This window comes from Aplidium turbinatum, chromosome 5 (genome assembly GCF_918807975.1).
Source record: "Aplidium turbinatum chromosome 5, kaAplTurb1.1, whole genome shotgun sequence".
Lineage (NCBI taxonomy): Eukaryota > Metazoa > Chordata > Ascidiacea > Aplousobranchia > Polyclinidae > Aplidium > Aplidium turbinatum.
Window position 1 is genome coordinate 33,390,856 of NC_137476.1, and position 20,374 is coordinate 33,411,229.

General features: G+C 37.9%; 1 protein-coding gene across 1 annotated transcript in view; it reads right to left on the reverse strand.

Moving 5' to 3' along the window:
• LOC145770308 (uncharacterized) overlaps nucleotides 1–18,514 on the reverse strand; it is a 34,717-nt gene extending 16,203 nt beyond the window's left edge. The window contains exons 1-10 of the mRNA XM_082581908.1: nucleotides 18,441–18,514; nucleotides 18,141–18,178; nucleotides 16,895–16,958; nucleotides 16,511–16,594; nucleotides 14,634–14,719; nucleotides 14,366–14,444; nucleotides 14,164–14,259; nucleotides 13,280–13,356; nucleotides 7,537–7,606; nucleotides 7,121–7,219 (exon numbers count right to left, since the gene is read on the reverse strand). Of these exons, the coding sequence (XP_082438034.1) occupies nucleotides 7,121–7,219; nucleotides 7,537–7,606; nucleotides 13,280–13,356; nucleotides 14,164–14,259; nucleotides 14,366–14,444; nucleotides 14,634–14,719; nucleotides 16,511–16,594; nucleotides 16,895–16,958; nucleotides 18,141–18,172 (687 nt within the window). The 5' untranslated portion in view covers nucleotides 18,173–18,178; nucleotides 18,441–18,514. The remainder of the gene's footprint in view (nucleotides 1–7,120; nucleotides 7,220–7,536; nucleotides 7,607–13,279; nucleotides 13,357–14,163; nucleotides 14,260–14,365; nucleotides 14,445–14,633; nucleotides 14,720–16,510; nucleotides 16,595–16,894; nucleotides 16,959–18,140; nucleotides 18,179–18,440) is intronic.
• Nucleotides 18,515–20,374: the final 1,860 nt, after the last annotated feature.

Here is a 20,374-nt window from a genome sequence, read left to right on the forward strand (position 1 = left end):
TCTACCCAGTGATCGATTTCGAGTAATGGGTAGTACCAAATTTAAGTCATAAGTAGAGTAGACAACCGGAAACATACATTGCAGTCGGCTACAGCATGGGTCAGGTGTACGTCGGAAGGTGTACACCGATGCATAGCGCTCAAGTCCGCTTTCCCGCAATGCAGGATAAAGATAAAACAAACAAACAAACTTGCATTTTCATTGTCTGTCTTTTTTGTATTTACTACGGGTGGGCATGAGAAAATTTGCGGGACACATTCCGAAAGGATCCACAGGCCAACTGCATCGATTGATCGATGGAGGTACGGTAGAACAAAAACATGTAAAGAAGACGGAAAAGTACTTGCGGAGGTAACGTAAACTGATGGGGTTACTTGTCAAATATTGGAGAAGCAAAAAGAAAAGATCTTTAAAATTCAAAAAAAAAATGAAGGTGTACCAGCATACGTCTATTGCAGTGGTTCTCAACAAGGGTGCCGCGGCACCCTGGGGTGCCAATTGCAATGCTCAAGGGTGCCGCGAGATATTGCAATACTGCGCCCATTCTTTATTTTAACTTTAACCCGTTAAGTGCAGAATTTATTTATTTCTAACCGAGTTTCAGTGCGTATTAAGTTGCGCGTCTCGCAGTTATTTCCAGCTTCTTTCTGGAGGGTCGCTTAGTGAGGAAGTCGCTGGTGGTAAGTAGATAATCCGCGGTAAGCCTTTGTTTTCTCGCCCAGGAAAAACAGCGTGAAAGAGATGTTAACTCGTTGCTGTTCTTTCCATAAAAACGTTTGAAACGCATCATTATTGCCAGGTTTCATGATTTTATTTTGCGAAGAATTCGAGATATCCAGTTTTACTGGACTCTCACATTGTTTTGAATCTTAAAGAAGAATTAATTGACATTCGTAACGATGGAAATTTTAAGCTTATGCACCAGCAGATGCCTCTCCACGACTTCTGGATAAAAATTCAAAATAAATAGGCTATCCTTGCGTTGGAAATAAAACTATTGTGCTTTTGTTAAGGTTTTTTCCACGTCATAGCCTACCTATGTGAGAGTGGATTTTCCGTAACGAACTAAAAAACGAGAACGACTGCATATACAGGGTGTCTCACAAAACTTATAACCCGTATAACCTTGCATAACTTTGTCAATTTTAATGCTTTTTTCATTCTTTTTCAGATTTAACTAAATTAGCCCATAACAAATTTAGATCTGCAAGGATGAAGTACACCAAGGAAGAGAAAATTTTCTGTGTGACTTTGTATTTGGAGTCAAAATCGTACAAAAAAGTGCAGTCAAAATTCAGGCAAAAGTATGACTTCAACAAATTTCCATCAAAACCACTCGTTTTTTATTGGGTCAAAAAGTTTCAAGCTACTGAATCACTTCACAACAACCAGACAATGCCTACAACACCAAAAAAAAGACAGCTAGGACTCCAGAAAACACTGCTGCAGTTAGGGACTCCGTTGGGAGAAGTCCAAAGAAATCGATCCGTAAACGGGCCCAAATGCTTGGTCTAACCCGGTCCTCTGTACAGAGGATTCTGGAGGAAGATTTGAAACTCTATCCATACAGGATCCAGATAAAGCATAAACTTACTGATGCAGACAAGGCTAAGCGAGTTACCATGTGCCAGTGGTTCATGGACATCGTCGAAGAGGACCCTGACTTCCTTGACAACCTTTGGTACTCTGACGAGGCTCATTTCACCCTGTATGGGTATGTCAACAGTAAAAACAATGTGTTCTGGGGCATCTCTTCTCCTGATGAAGTGCTACAGAGGCCCCTGCACTCAGTCAGATGCACTGCCTGGGTTGCAATTTCAAAACATGGCATCATTGGCCCAATCTGGTTCGAAGATGAAAATGAGAACGCAGTCACCGTCAACAAGGAGCGTTACCTTGTGGTCCTCCAGCAGTTCTGGACCGCTCTGGGGCGTAGAAACAGAGCCAGAGGAAGAAGCCCGTTCCTAAGAGCAGAGCAATGGTTCCAGCAAGATGGTGCCCTCTCTACACTGTTAATGTCGGGTCTGCTACTATTCGGCGAGTCCGATTCGGCGAGTCCGATTCGGCGAGTCCGATTCGACTAGTCCGATTCGGCGAGTTCCCTATTCGGCGAGAGCCCTTTTCGGCGAGTGCCCTATTCGGCGAGTTTTTTAAATTTTTGAAAGAAAATTATCGGGTACGTAGCCCAATTATAATTGCCGTTTTTACATCGTTTTAACGTCGCTAAACGTTGAAATCGTGCAGAAAGGAATAAAAAGAAAATGTTTGAACTATTAAATTAAAATTCGTCATGTCAGTTCAGTTGTTTTTATTTCTGACCATCATATGAAAAACAATACACGTCAACATAGCAAAGGTAGAATTGACAAAACGCGAACGTTAAAACGTGCTTGAATTCGTCATGTCAGTTCAGTTGTTTTTCTTTCTGATCATGATATCAAAAACAATACACGTCAACATAGCAAAGGTGTAGAAAAAGGTAGAATTGACAAAACGCGAACGTTAAAACGTGCTTGTGACCGAAGTAAGTTATTCAGTTGAAAGAAATTTGGCATGGTCGCAACACTTTCAGAAAAATTTAAGATATGAAGGAAAAATAAAACAAAGAAAATGTTACAAAAAAAAAATAAAATAGATCATGTTTATGTCTAGTATAAGTTAGTACTTTTGAATAGTTAAAATGATTAGTTTGGACCAACAAATGTGTGGCCTACAGCTTGGATTGAAAGGAAATTATCGGGTACCGTAGCCTAGTTATCCCAACCAGCAAAAAATTGTTTCAAGAACACAGTTCATTTTTACATTGTAGTAACAGAATGAAAAGGCTAAACAAATGTGTGGCCTATCGTGTTAACGTCGCTAAACGTTGAAATCGTGTAGAAAAGGGAGCTTTTGCTGACTAGGATACTTTGAAACTGAGAAACGTTCACAGAAGCCCTACGATTTGTTCCAAGAACCCATTTAGCATAACATTTCATTTGTACATTGATTCAACGTCTGAATACATTATCTTAAAAATGCAACGTATCGTAGGGCTTCTGTGAATGTTTCTCAGTTTGAAAGTATCCTAGTCAGCAAAAGCACCCTTTTCTACACGATTTCAACGTTTAGCGACGTTAAAACGATAGGCCACACATTTGGTTAACCTTTTGATTCTGTTACTACAATGTAAAAGTGAACTGTTAGGCTAACTGGGTTCTTGGAACAAATTTTTGCTGGTCGGGATAACTAGGCTACGGTAGCCTACCCGATAATTTCCTTTCAATCTAAGGTGTAGGAGTGTAGGTCACACATTTGTTGATCCAAACTAATCATTTTAACCATAGGCGCCTAAGCTGTGGGGGCCAGGGCCAGGCCCCCACGCATATTTCCGCGTGGGAGCAACTTTTTATGCTGCATTGATACATAAAACAATAGATGAACTAGCGATCGGCAGCAGGAAAACATTTTTAAATGCAAACCGCAACAGCTTCGCAGTAAATAATCACTAGAACGAGTAGCGATGCTACAATCCCACTCCAGACAAAAAAATCTGTCATTTTTACGTTGATTTAACGTCTGCAGACGTTGAATCAATGTAAAAATGAATAATTTTACTGCCTGTGACATAGCAAAAATCTACCATTTTGCGTCGATTCAATGTCATCAGATGTTGAATGCACCCAAAAACAACATAATTTGCTACGTTGACGCAGCGTGCGTTTAACTTAATGCGCTTGCAAACAGCCTCGCTGTCGCTTTAAAAAGTTGAAACCTCTGCAGAGAATTGTCGCGGCAGTGAATCGGTTGCTGTGAAAATGAACTTGAAGTCTCGGCCCGAGGTTACCACTAACCAACGTAACAAGGGCTGGTACAAACCGCACTGCCCACAGTCGCACAAGCGGCATAATCAACACAACAACGGCCTCGCGCAAACTGCATGGCGCACACACGTCCGTTGCCATAGTAACCCGATCAAAGGCGGGGAATATGCGCATCTTTTGTTTCATCTGCAACACGAAAACGGGCGTATTACAGCGAATTGAAACTTGAAAGCTGGTCAGCCATAAGTTGCGATATTGTAGTGAAAAGGGAGCAATGTCAAGTCGAAAACTTAATCAAACGTCTCTCTGTAACTATTTTTCAAGGGCTGTTTACGGATGTCAGCAACTTTTAAATTTGTTAAAGGTGACGTGCTGTTGAATTGCTGTAAACATGAATGATTTTGCTTTCAACAGGTACATTTTCAAGCATATGATCAAGTTAGTATTTTCATTCCATTTACAGTATACCTTTTAGTAAACCTTTTCGTCTCTTGTTTCATGCTAATAAATCTAGTTCGTTGCTAAACTTTATGTTGCGCTTAGCTTAAAGAGTCGCAGTCCATCAACCGCTAGCCAACGCAGACGCATAGCATGTGTTTTGGTCGAGCTTTGTTTATAATAATTAACGGTAGGTCGAACGTAGCGATAACTCCGAGTGTGGCAATAAAAGCAATCCTAGTGTGGCGACATAATTACGTCATCCATCTGCGTAACATTTCGCTGAATTTACGTTGCTGCTGATGAAACACGCTTTCGCCCCCACGGCCAAAAGAATAGTTAGGCGCCTATGATTGTAACTATTTAAAAGTACTAACTTATAGACATAAACATTATTTTTTTTGTAACATTTTCTTTGTTTTGTTTTTCCTTCATATCTTAAATTTTTCTGAAGGTGATGCAACCTTGCCAAATTTCTTTCAACTCAATAACTTACTTCGGCCACAAGCACGTTTTAACGTTCGCGTTTTGTCAATTCTACCTTTTTCTACACCTTTGCCATGTTGACGTGAATTGTTTTTGATATCATGATCAGAAAGATAAACAACTGAACTGACATGACGAATTCAAGCACGTTTTAACGTTCGCGTTTTGTCAATTCTACCTTTGCTATGTTGACGTGTATTGTTTTTGATATGATGGTCAAAAATAAAAATAACTGAACTGACATGACGAATTCAAGCACGTTTTAACGTTCGCGTTTTGTCGCTTCTACCTTTGCTACGTTGACGTGTATTGTTTTTGATATGATGGTCAAAAATAAAAATAACTGAACTGACATGACGAATTTTAATTTAATAGTTCAAACATTTTATTTTTATTTATTTCTGCACGATTTCAACGTTTAGCGACGTTAAAATGATGTAAAAACGGCAATTGTAATTAGGCTACGTACCCGATAATTTCCTTTTAAAAATTTAAAAAACTCGCCGAATAGGGCACTCGCCGAAAAAGGCTCTCGCCGAATAGGGAACTCGCCGAATCGGACTAGTCGAATCGGACTCGCCGAATCGGACTCGCCGAAACGGGCCATTCCGGCTAATGTCACCCTGGCGTGGTTGGATAAGAAGTTCCCAGACCGCCTAATCAGCCGCCGCAGAGACCCTGAGTGGTCCCCCCATTCCCCAGACCTCAACCCCCCTGACTTCTATCTGTGGGGCTATCTGAAGGACAATGTGTACCAGGATAATCCTCAGACCATCCCTGAACTAAAACAAGCCATCACCCAGAAGATCAGGGCCATCCCAAAAGAAGATTGTGTTCGGGTCATTGACAGCTTCGCTCGCCGTGCTCAAATATGCCTCCAGCGCAACGGTGGCCATCTGGAGCATGTTTTATGAACTGCTGTATTACTACTGTGGATGTAGTATTACATTGTAGGCATGTTGTTTTTCAGAATTGTTAACATCTCAGCTTTCCATTTCAGTTTAGTTTTTGTAACTATGTTGATTGGTTCATGAAATAAAGCTATTTGAATGGATTAAAAGTTTTGTGAGACACCCTGTAGTCGTGGAAAAAATGCGAGTGGCTTTATCGAATGTGCCCCTACATATTAAGGGACTTTGTGCAAGAAGTCAAGCCCAAATTTCACACTGACTTTTGAATAACAACATTTATTTACGCGGGCTATACTGTACTGTACAACTCATTCTGTGTTATTTGAAATACAGAAACCTCATAGAATTGATCCAGTTTTTCCAGGGTGCCGCAAACTATCTATCTCTTTGATTGGGTGCCGCAAGGTCTAAAAGGTTGGAAACCACTGGTCTATAGGATTGGCCTATGATACAAGAGAAGAATCCACAGAGGATACAAACTGATATGCATAAATCAACAAGTGAATAAAAAATATCAGTAACCTCTCAAGTACATGTAGCTCCAATCCACAACAACGAAAAATTACGTGACTTATTGACTCTTTTTTTCTTTTTTAAAAAGATAATGTCTAAAAAGACATTTTTAACTACGGACAGTGGCCAATGTTTCGATCTTAAGGATCTCTTCAGCGTAGTGAAATAAAAGTAGAGAGTTGTCTTGAAGTTTCGGATGAGATGATGGTTTCCAAAAAGCAATGATAAATAAGCCAATGAGATTTGATTTAATTTTTAATTTCGACAAATACGTTTGCTAATGTTCGAACTCATCAACTCTCATCACTCACACTCATCACTCTTAGAAACCATCATCTCATCCGAAAGTTTACGACAATACTTTCATTTTACTACGCTGAAGAGATCCTGAAGATCGAAAAATTGTCCACTGTCCGTAGTTGGAAAGGTCTTTTTAGACATTATCTTTTTTTTTAAATAAAAAAGAGTCGATAAGTCATGTAATTTTCACTTTGTGTGGAGCTACATGTACTTGAGAAGTTACTGATATTTTTTATACAAAAGATATTTGTTTAGATTTGTGTGAAAAGTTGAGAACAGTTTACAAAAAGGCTTTGATTCGAAGATGGAACATCATAACGATGATCATGTGTAGCACTTACATACAGAAGTGATGATACCGGATGTGAACAAAGTAAAGTCAAACATGCATGAGGCACAAACGTAATGAAAATAGGAGGGAAGGACTTCACGAAGATGACTACACTACAACGTAGAGCCTCTACATGTTCCCGACTAATCTAGGGGAATTAGCATTGACTATACAGTACACTGGAGTCACAGACCTACATCATTAAAGAAACGAATTCTGCGTGGCAACAGAATACACAAATGCTCCTTTGGACGAATTTGCTGGACATTTTTTTGTTTGTGTTTGTGTACTCATACTCTACGACCTACGTGGTCAAACAAACGACACGGCATACCCACCTTGCTATGACGATAAGTCCAACAGGGTAACTTTATCAAATCTTCAATCTTGTTTTTCACAAGATATTGCTTTCCAATTGAATAGCATGCAGGAAACAGCTGAACAAAAAACATCTACTCAGTGGGAATTTGCGCTTTCCATGCCGCAAACTTGCAACTTACTTCGACAATCATTATGGTACATTTAACTTTAAACAATATTTAAAAAGTGTCTTTTCTATACATTATTCCTTTAAAATTTTCGAAGTACCAAAAAATGTACAACAGATCTACAAATTAACACAACTTTTTAAAGTACCGTAAAATATAATAATCCGTCGAAAGGTTTCATCCACATTTTAGATTTGACAAAAGTACGGAAAGAAAACTAAATCGAACGCATGACCACTCAGCTGCACAGTTTAAAGTTCGCTTACGTTAGACGACATTGTAGGAGTTTCGCGTGTTGCAGGATTTCTTGAAAGTAACCCCACATGAAGCCTTATACTGAAATACAAAAATCTTTACTTTTGTGTGCTGAAAAAAACATTTAATAAACAGTGTTATGAAGAGTTCTAGAAGACGGTGAAAGAGCATTTAAATCGATATTATGTCACATTTAACGCAAATCGCTAGCGTTCAGCCGGGTTTCATTTGCTAAAGATTAAAAACAAAAACAGTTACACTGGTACGGTAAGTAATTTGAACGAAAGAAGGTTAAAAAAACAAATAAACAGCTTATAGGGTGGTCCTTATTTTTTGACTTTTGAAACTTTTAAGTCTCACATCGTATCATTGAGATTGCTGGAGCTGCCTTTAAAAAGGCAATGCCAACAACCTTTGCACCAGATGTTCTCCTGTTTAAACGGTTCAAGGAGCAGTGGGAGTACATAGCTCAAGAGAATTATGAAGATTCTTCCACTGATGAAGAAGCTGCAGCTGGTGTTAAAGATATCAAGGATGACCTTATTCAGTTAATTCATACAGTAGGCACAGTTGTTCAAAGAAAGAGCCGCTTGCGGATAAACCATAAACACCAGCGAGCCGCAAAATCATTGGATACAAAATAACATATCAGCAATAAAAACACAAGGATTGCTCATCCATATCAATTTTGTACTTGACTCACTAATCTCTGAAAATTTGGACGATAAGTTGTTAATGCTGTGCGAATTAATTCTTCCAAGTGTTCATTTGTCAAGGTGGCACGATGTTTTGATTTTACAAAGTTCAGTGCAGAGAATAAAGATTCACAACAATAAGTCGCAGATAAAACAGAAATGAGTCGTACACTGGTCTTTTTGAGTTCTGGATATTTATTCTCTGGAACCTGTGGTTCAATGATAGAGTGGCACTGACTGAATTTTTTTAGAACCACATCTTCTGGCATGCCAGTCAGTTCCATTTCTACAGCGGACATGTTAATGGCGAAAGGTTGGCGAATTGGACAGCCATCCCTGACTACATTAACGTTGAATGAATTGTTAAGAAGCGATCTTCCTGGCGTCAGCACTACCTGGCTATACTCACTATACAACAGCGAGCGTTGTGTTTCGCTAACCATACCGGTGTAGCCTCCACACTAGCCGTCAAAACTTTTCCCCAAAACATGTACCGGTAGATGAGCCCAGCCTCATGGGCGAAACACGTGTCTATCGCTGAGTTCTTGCTACACTCGACTGCTGAGAAGCACATGCTTTTGGGAAAAGTGTTGAATTTTTTTGCTATTTGTTTTTTGGGTTTTGTGGTCGTGCTAACTAGTACTACTGGTATACAGGGTCATCAATATTTAGCGTTACAATCTATTTCATCCATCGAGGTTCTGGCTAAAGAGTCGAGAGTGTCGTATGGGACCATGTCAACTTTACTCCGAAAGGACCTGAAGATGTCTCCATTCAAGCATGTCAAGAAACAACAACTTTCTGCTCAAGTTGTTGATAAACAACTCCAAAGATCTCAGATTCGTCTTTCCTGCATTCAGGATGGCATGCTACCAAATCTCGTTTTCAGTGATGAGAAGAAATTTGATGTTGAACATCACTTTAACACCCAAAACGATCGGGTTTGGTCGAGGGATGGGATGAAGCATCTTGAGTGGTAACAAGGAAACAATGTGCCACCTCAGTGATGGTCTGGGCAGCCGTGACAGAGTCCGGTAAAATACCCCTATTTTTCGTTGACCAGGGGGTGAAATTGAACCATCAAAACTATCGAGATGACATCCTCGTTAGCGCATTGTTGCCCTGGGCCCACAAGCACTTCAAAAAACGTCCCTGGTCTTTTCAGCAGGACTCTACACCATCACATGGGGCTAAAAAGACTCAGGAGTGGCTTTCTGAGAATGTCCCGCACTTCATTCTCAAAGAGGAATGGCCCCCATCTTCTCCCGATCTGAATCCCCTTGATTTTGGGATCTGGTCATACCTTGAGAGCAAGGTCTCGGCCACTCACCATCAAAGTTTGGAAGCTCTGAAGGTGAAACTGCAGAAGGAGTGGGCCAAAGTCCCTTAGAAAGTAATTCGTGACACATGCAAGGCTTTTCCTAAACGTCTTCAACTAGTTATTGACGCAGATGGAGGACATATTGAACAATATTTTGTGTATTAATTCTCTATTGCTTTTTCCACAATAATACATTTGCCAAAATTCTAAATTTTCTTTCATTTCATAAATATAACCAATTTAAGTTGTAACGATAAATACTGATGACCCTGTATACTATAGCCTACTACATGATTTTCCATTCAGGCACGTTTTAAACCTTTCAAGGTTTTGCCACCTTTTCCCATTCATTAACGTGCTGGTAGGTCTATATCGATTTTTGTAGTTAGTATATTTTTCGTCCCGGACGCGTTAATGACGAAAAATAAAACAATGATGATGAATGGATTTACAAGGAATGCAATACATGGCTTTAACTCATGTAAATTTGCAACGTCAGAATTCTATTGTTTAACAATGGCTACAGTAAAAGAGAGACTCCTATTTGATCTTTGTATTGTATTGGGTTCAAATTAGATTTTGAATAAAGTGTCACAAATTTTAGTTTTTACCGACCGATTTTTGCGCCCCTATCAATGTGGCGCCTATGGCTCGAGCATACGCGCCGACTTCCGGGGGGGCCGGGGGGCGGCGCCCCCCATAAATTTATTGTTGAGGGGCAACAAAAATGACTGATTACAAGTGGTGTTTTAAAGATAAAATATTTCGTGAAATAGATTTAGATCATTTAAACAAACTTTAAGAATTCCGAAAGCGAAAAACAGCCTACCTTGTTCTGGCCCGCAAAACAGCTGATCGCACGGCACGCACACTGCTTTTCTTCCGCGCGTGTGGAGCAACTTCAAAGTCAAATCGCGCGGTAGCAAAAAACCGAATGCGAGGTTGAATGTTTATTCTCATTTCACGAGTTATTTTTTCTGTAACTTCAAACATGAAATCGATTTCAGAAAACTTTGTACGACACAACGAACAATTACGTGAATACTGACTACTGCACAGCTTTAAAAAAATGCATTTCTCAAAACTGTCATCCGTGTTTTTCTTCAATAAGCACTGTATTGATGTATATATTTTCACAATATATACATCAACAATTATGAGAAAACTGCACTATACAAAAAAAGACTAGCCACTCCCACTAACAGAAGAGTAAACACTTTGTCGTTATTAACACTTTGAAAGTAACTACTGTAATTAGCAAAAGGAGCGAAACGAGGTAATAAAACTGAGACCGGGTTTCCACTCTGCTTGAAATCATGATTTTTTGCGTATTATTTCGATAACTTCACTGTCTTGATCGTTGTTATTCACTCGCCCGAAAAGGAAATGAATCGGTTTGTTTTCCAACTCTTCCAATTATGAGCTAACACTATCAAAAATTTTACGACTAGGCGTACTGCATGCTTAAAACTAATTAATCGTTTCAGGCAGCGGTTCTAATAAATTCGGTTTGCGACCTAGGTGTCAATATAAACTAAGCTATTTTACTATTTTAATTGAATAATATTTAATAGCGTTATGGTTATGACGTCATCACCTTTCTCGCCCTCCAAGGTTTTTTGAAAAGTCGGCGCCTATGGGCTCGAGCCATGCCTGCCATACCCTAGATATGCCACTGCTTGGCTGACAGCGCGAGATAACATTTATAAAGTATAATCTTAATTTTTTTGTAATATTACGATTCAATACAAGAGCCACAAAATTTATGTTGTCGAGCCGCATGCGGCTCGCGAGCCGCAGTTTGCCCACCGTTGCAGTAGGCTATTGGCCAAGGAAAAGTAACCTCGTGATGATTATCGTGAACTAGTGGAAAATATATTGCTTTTTCTTGGAGATACTCACGGTGGGTGGGTGATGGATGAAACGGTGATGGATACACGGTGAGTGATGAAAGTGATATACACCTTAAGGTGTGGTAATTTCAAAGTCAGTTTCACCTGACGTCTCCACTCTCCATGACCTATGTGTGTTTTTTTACACGTATCTATGTGGATAACAGCTTCTTTGGCTATAAAAGCTCCCAACAGTGATTTGACCTTGTATAAAGAATTGGAAGCTTGTAATTTAACTGTTAAAACAAAGGTATCTCAGAGTCAGAAGCAACAACTGAGAAGATGGCTCGTCATCTGTGGTATCTTTTGAAAGAGCTTGTTGCCCTTTCTCTTTTTAATGATGATGCTGCAGCAAACATCAAAGAAAAAATAGTGGAAATGATGAGAATTGGAGAAGAAGATTTAGAAGCACACAATGAAAGAGTCACGATGACACTTAACAGCTTAAAAACTAAGACACTATCTTCATTTGCCAGTGCAAACACAAAGTTGTTGTTCAAAAAATTAAGCCTTCCAGATTCTTTTCTCCATCTTCCTGTGTCAGAGTGAGAAAAAAAATGTTTATCAGACTGCTCGAGAACTATATAAATCTCTAGCTGTGACCAGTGATCATGCAAAATGAGCTACCGGTATAGCACTTATCCAAAACTTTTCTGCGCAACTCACTAAGGATAAGGAACAGTCGCAGTACCTTCTTCAAGTCGTTTCACAACATCAAAAATGCATTTGATGTGACAATTTACCATTTTTGTGGCGTTGACCATGATGACCAATGACTATTTGCATTTTGAAAGTTTGTTTTAACATGATTGCAATTCCGTATTTTTGTCTTAGGTACCGTATACCAAACTAGGTTATTACTTATGCCATGCTGATGAAAACAAGCCCTAACACTTGTGCATTTCAAATCAGCTTGCAAAACTAAGCTTACAGAGTATGACATAAATGCATAAAAACGTGAAATTTTCAGAGGCCACAGGGAACCTCTAAATGATAATATATTCACACCGGGTATTTTTGTGGTAAATGGGACCTTTTTGGGGGGTGAGACCTGAAAAACTATAATAAAAAAAGTTTTAACCCCAAATAAGGACCACCCCATTATATATCTGTCTTTCCATCGATCACAGGTTGAAATTACTGCATCGACAAACCCCTTATGCATCAACTCTGTCATGACTCATGATTGATGACATCACATACATGACTCATGATTGATGTTACAAAAGAAGAAAACAAATTAAACACAAAAACAACGCGTTATTATTGAACTGTATTTACCAATCAAAATTGCACAAATTATCACTTCAAAATCCTGTAATTGTTTGCATTTTATATTCAAACAAACGGATCTAACACATGCGTAAAGGTACTTTCCAATAAACCCACAAATGACCTTTGAATGAATACACAGTGTGTTGTAATGTAAACGATGTTAATGAAATCAAATAACACACGACCAAATAATGCGTTTACCATCATATTGGTCTGACGCCACATTTAACTGGTAATTGCTTTTTAAATATATTCATTTGAGTTATTATCATTCAAAACACAGCAGAATTATCCAAATGCTAATCTCGTTCTATCATACTATGTGAATGAACGATCATTAAGAAAGCAACACTTGTGTGTCGACACCTCTAAAAAGTGCTATATTAAATTCATTATCATTTCATTTTCTTTAAAAAAAAAAAGAATGCAAACTGACGAGAGGTTTATTTGTGTGGTTGACAAATGATTGGATTCTGGCATCATGCATGTGATCAAACAATTTTTTTTCCAATTAATAACATCACCAACACAAAAAGCAAACAAGTTCTTTAGATCCTTGTCTATGCCCTACCTTTTGTATTGGTCAATAGACACAATGGCAATATCGCGACCAGTAAATGAAAGTAACTTCAATAGGGAATCTCTGTTCTGGGACGTTGTAACATAAAAAATATAAAAGAAATGCGAACTCCTTAAAATACCATTTTATACTGAGAGAAGATTACTTTTAAAACACTTATAAAATTAAAACGTATCCTGCTGTCAGGTGGGATCAATAACCGCATACAGTATAATTACAAAAGTAAATTAGTCTCTGACCTACACTAAATGCAAAAAGCTTGAGGTGTACACTGTACAGGTACTTTTATTATAAAAAATTGATACAGACAACAACTTAATCCATTGAATAACATTGTTCTAAAAAACAACACGATAAATTAACAAGAGAACATGGCGTTCGAGTTCAATATGTTCTGTTACGTTGTTAATTCATCGTGTTGTTTTGTGTTTGCTAATGTTTTTCAATCCAATTAAGTTGTTGTCTATCATTTGTAGATGGTATGCTAAAATTACTTTTCTCTCAAAACTATACATTTTATAAACCCTTGTATTGTTAATTTTTTCTATTACTGAATTATTTTATTTGCATCAGATCAAGGTCTATATTTACAATTATACAACAAGCAAAACAAAAACAATACATTCAAAAAATATAAAATAATCACAATAAAATAAAATACATATTGTATACACTGATGAGGCTGTAGGGCCGAAACGGTGTGCCACTGTCTGCAGATATTCTCCTTCATGTACATTCTAATACATTCATGTTTGCGTCATGTATGTTTGCAAATGTGTGCGTCATGTGTGTTTGCGTCATGTATGTTTGCGAATGTGTGCGTCATGTTAGGACATACAAAAACAAAAAATTATCTGTCTCCTATTGTCACTTACCTTAATCGCGTCTTGAGGAGAAAGTGACACAAGGCTTTGCATAATGGTTATGACATATTCCTGTACATTTGCATGTATCATGACACTGTCACCAATCTAAAATGCAAAACTTACATGAAGTTTGCTGTTAGGCCGAAGCAAATAATGAAAAATCGTATACGTCCAACGTTTGTGACGAGACTAATTTTCTCATCAAACTTACTTTCAAGTCGGTAAAACAGTTCAACGCCATTTGCTGCTTCTCATGGATCACCTCTACGGCGTGTACATTAATGATCCACCTGAAAACATAAGAACTTACAAAATCGGCTACCAAGCATACTTTTCACGGGGCTAACAAACTACCGGCCGTTAACCTGGATTCGGTTTGCTTAAGTTAGCATTTGAGTTCGTGGTGCTAACTGTTACCTTATTATCACATACTGATTAATTAATTTGCAATTATAAACATGTATCTAACCATCAAATACCTTAAGCCGCTCTTTGGATAAGAAATGATTGCCTCAGCACAGCTGGGGACAAGTATTCCAATCACAGTTGCTATTTCACCGATATCCTGAAACGTACCGTATAGCCTTAAAAAGTAACATTGTGAAAGTAAACTATAGTCCAAGGTCACCCGCTTCCAAACAATGCACATCTATGGTCACACTGCTGCAGCCGTTGTAATAAGTTGTTCACACCCTAAAATTCCATCTGCTTGATTTAACAATTATTTCTGTTATTGATGGGTAGCATGTGTGTATCTTAAATTGATAAAGCTTTGGCTGCTAAGCCAGATATGTTCTTGAGCAACAGCCATGTTTACTCTGATAGAAACACAATGTGGTTTTGAAAATTATTTATCTTTTCATTTTTGCTTCAGTTCTTTGCAGTAGCATTGATGGTGTTTGCCGCCAGTGCAGTTGCTACGATGCAAGAACAAAACGCAACATCTAGTATCGTAAATCTTACTTGTTGCACCTTCGTTGCAGTTAAATAGTTGTTTACGAAAAATTATCGTATTCCTCGTCTATGACGTAATAATATATTCTTATCGCCATTAGGGATTTGCGTGGACTGATTTGTGCGATTTGTATTCGGACTTTCCGTGGAATCTGACTTACGAGTTTGTCTTTCACAAATAACTCGGAGAATTGATGACTTATGCAATCCCATCCGTCCCATTGATGTTGTTAGTTTTTTAAATAAACAAAATTCGGTTTTATTCATTTTTACCTTTGTATTGAGGGTCCGCGAATAAACAGATTGACAAATAGTGGTCCGTGGGCCAAAAAAGTTTTGGAAACCCTGCTCTAAGGAAGCAATTTCCTGGGAGCAAGAGCGAGTAGAAGTTCAAGAAAATATTCATAATGATGTTGCGGTAAATTCTCGTTGCCTTTTTGTGTGAAACTTTGTTTGTGTGAAACTTTGTGTGAAACTTTGTGTGAAACTTTGTGTGAAACTTTGTTTCAAACGAATTTAATTTGTCCCTCCTAGGAGAAAACATCAATATTTTGCATTGAAATCTAAAATTGATGCATTCATCAAAAACTTGAACATCTGGAAACCAAAATTTCAAAATGGTTTATCTGAAATATTCTCACTTCGCCTACCGTTCCAACCTCAGCAACAATGAAACCGTCTTGAGACCTGCATTAAGAAACACTGAGTCACCGCTGGACTTGCTTTGTGGCAGAAAGCAGTCACACCTATCACACTGAGTAAACGTGTTTGCGTTTTAGTTTTGTTTCCAGTAGGCTACCCACAGGCTTCGTTGTGATGGTCAGAAAAAAATAAAAAAATAAAAACAAACTGAACTGAGTGCCGGTAAATTGTTTTTGGCTTTCGTTTGATCTAAGCTTTTCAATAAATATCACAAATGTATATTTTACACTGTTTATCATTTCAATCGTAAGGGGTCGCCAAAATTTTTAGGAGATTAAAAGGGGACGCGAGCAAAAAAGTTTGGGAAGCCCTGATCTATGCTGTGAGTAATTTGCAATCATTGCAGCAGGACTTGGTAACCACACAGTGATTTGTCACTTGTACACATAGTTCTACTCGCAAGACCCCTCTTTTCAATTCCTTTGCGTTTGTGGGTTTCTGTAGCTATTCTGCAGTCAGTACCTGCAAACGTAACAGACACAATGCGCCATTGTCACGATCATGAGTTATTCTTACAGCTCTTTCATCATTTCATTTTGTCCATTTGTGGTGATGCTTGATGTAGAAATCAATTCTTGATCTGCCGTTGCTTCTTTTTAATTTATTTCACCTTCTAGATGAAGGTAGTAATAAAAAAAATAATAATAAGCAGAAGTAGCATAATAGTAGCAGGAGTATCTTAGCTGTATCATGTACTAACCATTTCCATGAGGTCATTCCATCCAGCATTGTTGATTTGTTTAATCTGCCGCTGCTTCATTTTAATCTTCACATGATCACCAAGCTAAACAATTCAAGATTTTGTTATACACGAAAAAAATCATGACAATGCATTGTATATTAAAACTGCGATTTTAATTTTTATGTTTCTAGAAAAATCCCAATTGTTTTCGAAAAACATGTCTTAACTCTATTTTTGAATTCGGATCATATTGTCATTCAATATTATCTTAGCCAAACTGGACCACAGAACATAATACGGTACTCTCCCTAAATAAAATTGCAATATATGTAGCCAACTACTTATAGGTGGCAAAAACTACTTCAAAGAAAGATGGCACAAATAGGCCAGTCGAAGGCTCACCTGTAGTTTTGGCAACTCTTGACGAAACTTTACACGTAAGCATTTCTTATTTGCTTGAAATGAACTGAAAAAGTAACCTAACCGAGTTAAGAACAAAATACAGTAACATCAATCCGCCAAGAATTTAAAGTATTCTAACTTCTTAAAAAACCTGAAAATGTAGTCTTTATATTGTCTTTGAAACACTTAAGGGTTGGTTTGTAGATGCTCAGCTTTAATAAGTAGTTGTCAACCATCTATCTAAGACTCAATTATTATTTTTTTACATATTAACTTGTATGCTTTTTAGCTTGTTTCTATTGCTAGGAAATTGCTCCATCCCACATAAATGAAACAATATAATGTATCTCTTTATATTTCGTCTACTTTTGGAAGTATACTTTTATATAAGGTAGTTTATTAGATGCTTTGTTTCAGTGAATCATCGTCGTGTGAGCACCTAGGCCACAATCTAACCAAAATTCAATCATCATCATCATATTGCAAGTGCAACGTTGTCAAATTGTTACCCAGTTTGTTCAACTTAATTTTATCGCTGGTGAATTTCTATATCGAACATAATTGAAAAAATATAAAGTATATTATTGAAAATTAATCATCAGAAAATTAAAATCAGAAGGTTCTCATTTAAATAGAAAAATCTACTTCAAACAGGACCTGGTTATCAAACTAAGGGTGAAACAGCCTGTTGAGGTTTTTAAGTGAATAGCCTAGCAACTATATTTGACATAATTCGCTCTGCTTGCTATTTTACTTGGCATTGAGCACTTTTTGTAATGTTAATAATATCTATTATTTGCGTATAATATATAGAAAATATAATATGATACAGTACAACCGCAAACAGTGGTACACCTTTTCGGCCTTACAGCCTCATCAGTGCAGTAGGTAAATTGGGTATGACCACAGATCTATAAACCTCGCGTGGCGATTTTCCAATTTGTGGTCATTAAATAAATATGTTAGGTATTGCCGCTGAGAGCAAGAAAAAAATCTACAACTTTTAGTTATTAAAAAGAGCAACTTTGAACAAAAAATACAATAGCATCCATGTCTGTTGAAAGTGTCATTCAACTGACAATTAACTTAAATCGGGTTCAATTTGAAAAAGACAGATGAAAAGTACTTCATTTGATTGTTTTGCATGATGTTACATGCATTCTGCAACTTACTTGCAACAAATTAAAAAAGTTATATATATATAATATTGATTAATGTATAGAAAACACACCAGGCAAAGTCATACCTTAAATCATCATTAAATTCTTGGAGATCCATTTTGGCCTAGAAAAGCAATTTAGTTAATCTTTATTGTTTGTGTCGTTACTTGGGTGGCAAAATGTGTTGCTACAGGCGGCATGCAGACAATCATCTTTGACAAGAGCTGCTTTCATCATGATTCAAACAATAGAACAATTCAACAAAATATATTTCAAACTTTTCTGTTAAACACATACACCATAAACGTAGAAAAAAACATTATTCAGCCTAATTTTAAACAAAAAATGGAATAAAAATAATGCAAAAAGCAAGTGGATTTACTTACAGCTATTGTCCATGCTTTCCACTGACTGTACAATATACTAAGTATTTGCTTTTCAGCACTTTCTTTTACTGCAAATCTCTACAAAAATAAACACAGCATTTAATAAACCACTTATAGAGCACATGAGTGGATTATGATGGGTGTCACATAGTAAGACAAAAAACTGCTGAATGGAATCAAACAAAATTACAGGATATTGTATTAACTATTAAAAAACTAAAACGGTCTTCTTCTTCATGAGAACCTTCTTCGCCACTCCAGGGGTTGAGGGGCTCTGCCTTTTACTACCCTTGGTGCGACTCGGTCTTGATGTTTGGGCAGGTGTCGAGCAGCTACTGAATAAATTCGTCATCCAGTTCATGCACACCATTTGATACATAATAAATGGCGCAATTGCAGATGGTGTGGTCTGCGGTTTGTTCCTCCTTGCCACACTCACAGATAGCGAATGAAGCCATGTTCCCCATTTGTGCACGTTGGAGCGGAATAGTCTGACGCCAGTGAGCAGACAGTTGAGACGCAATGAAACTTTGGAGTCTTGAGGAGTTTTTCTTTCACTCCTAGCTCCATTGGTGGTCAAACCAAGTAGCCGCACTGATGGATTGATCTTCAGCAGTTTTCATTAAGAGTTGTGCGGCGTGTACAAATGGGTGTCTCAATTTCAGTCGCCTGGGTTGCTCACATACAAACTCGTAGAGACTTGAGTGGAACAAGTGATTGTGGTTCATATTGCGGTAAGAAAAGGACAAAATGATTTCTTAGCGACGAAGTTCAGCTGGTTGGATGCCTGCAAGGACAGGAAAATTGTTTGATAGTGCCCGGTCGCAGGCATCCAGTCACGATACAAAAAGCGTCATTTATGGCAGTGTCAATTTGATGGCACTGGATACTGCGATTCCAGACAGATGCACAGTATTCTACTAGAGCAGTGGTTCCCAAACTGTGGTACGCGTACCACTAGTGGTACGCGAAGGTCTTTCAAATGGTACGCGAGAAACTCACTGAAGTTGACACGTGGACGTCCGCGGTTGACAGCAGTTAAACTAAAATAACAGAATACAATTTGCTCAAACTTTCAAATTACTCAATGTGCATTATTGTGTCATAATCAAAGCTATTCGTAGGAGATTCAAGCGTTTATGAAGCAACATTTAGGTCAGTAGTTTTTAAACTTTTTTCGTTGCGACGTTTTCGAAAATCTTTATTGGACTTGCGACTCACTCAGCGATAGGAATTTCAGTAATTTTTATTTATTTGTGTCTCTCTAGCCTTTATTTGTCACGCGACGAAATGAATTTAGAATTGCGCTATGTGATTGTTAAACCAGAAGCATTTGCTACAGTTTCGCAATGATGAGTTCTCATGCACATGTCAGGGGATAACAATATCTGTGAGTGCTTTATTGTGCAATTGAGTTTAGATACGAAGCGGAATCATTGTGTGACGCCCTTGAAAAATTAAAACTACGCACCAAGAGCGTGGCGACGCACACTTTGAGAACCTCTGACCTAGGTCGTTTAACAGAAAAGCCAAAACTTTTCACTTTTCAATGTTGCTACTGATAGTAGCACTAGTAGTGCACCCTATTTATTGGTATTCTACTATAATCTGACAGCTCAATAGCTTACTGTAATTATATTTAGTCTAATATTAAAATTTTTAGTCTTGAAGCGCTGTGCTAAAATTTGTTAAACTTTCTTGCCTTTTATTGTACATTTTTGAGATTTTCTGGTTGTAGCGTCTTGTTTTCTTGGTGGTACGCGTGCACTGTATGAAACTGCTAAATGGTACATGAATAGAAAAAGTTTGGAAACCACTGTACTAGAGGATGAACTAGTTTGCAGGTGAGGCCTTGGTGCCGGGTCTGCTACTATTCGGCGAGTTTTTCAAAGTTTTGAAAGGAAATTATCGGGTACCGTAGCCTAATTACAATT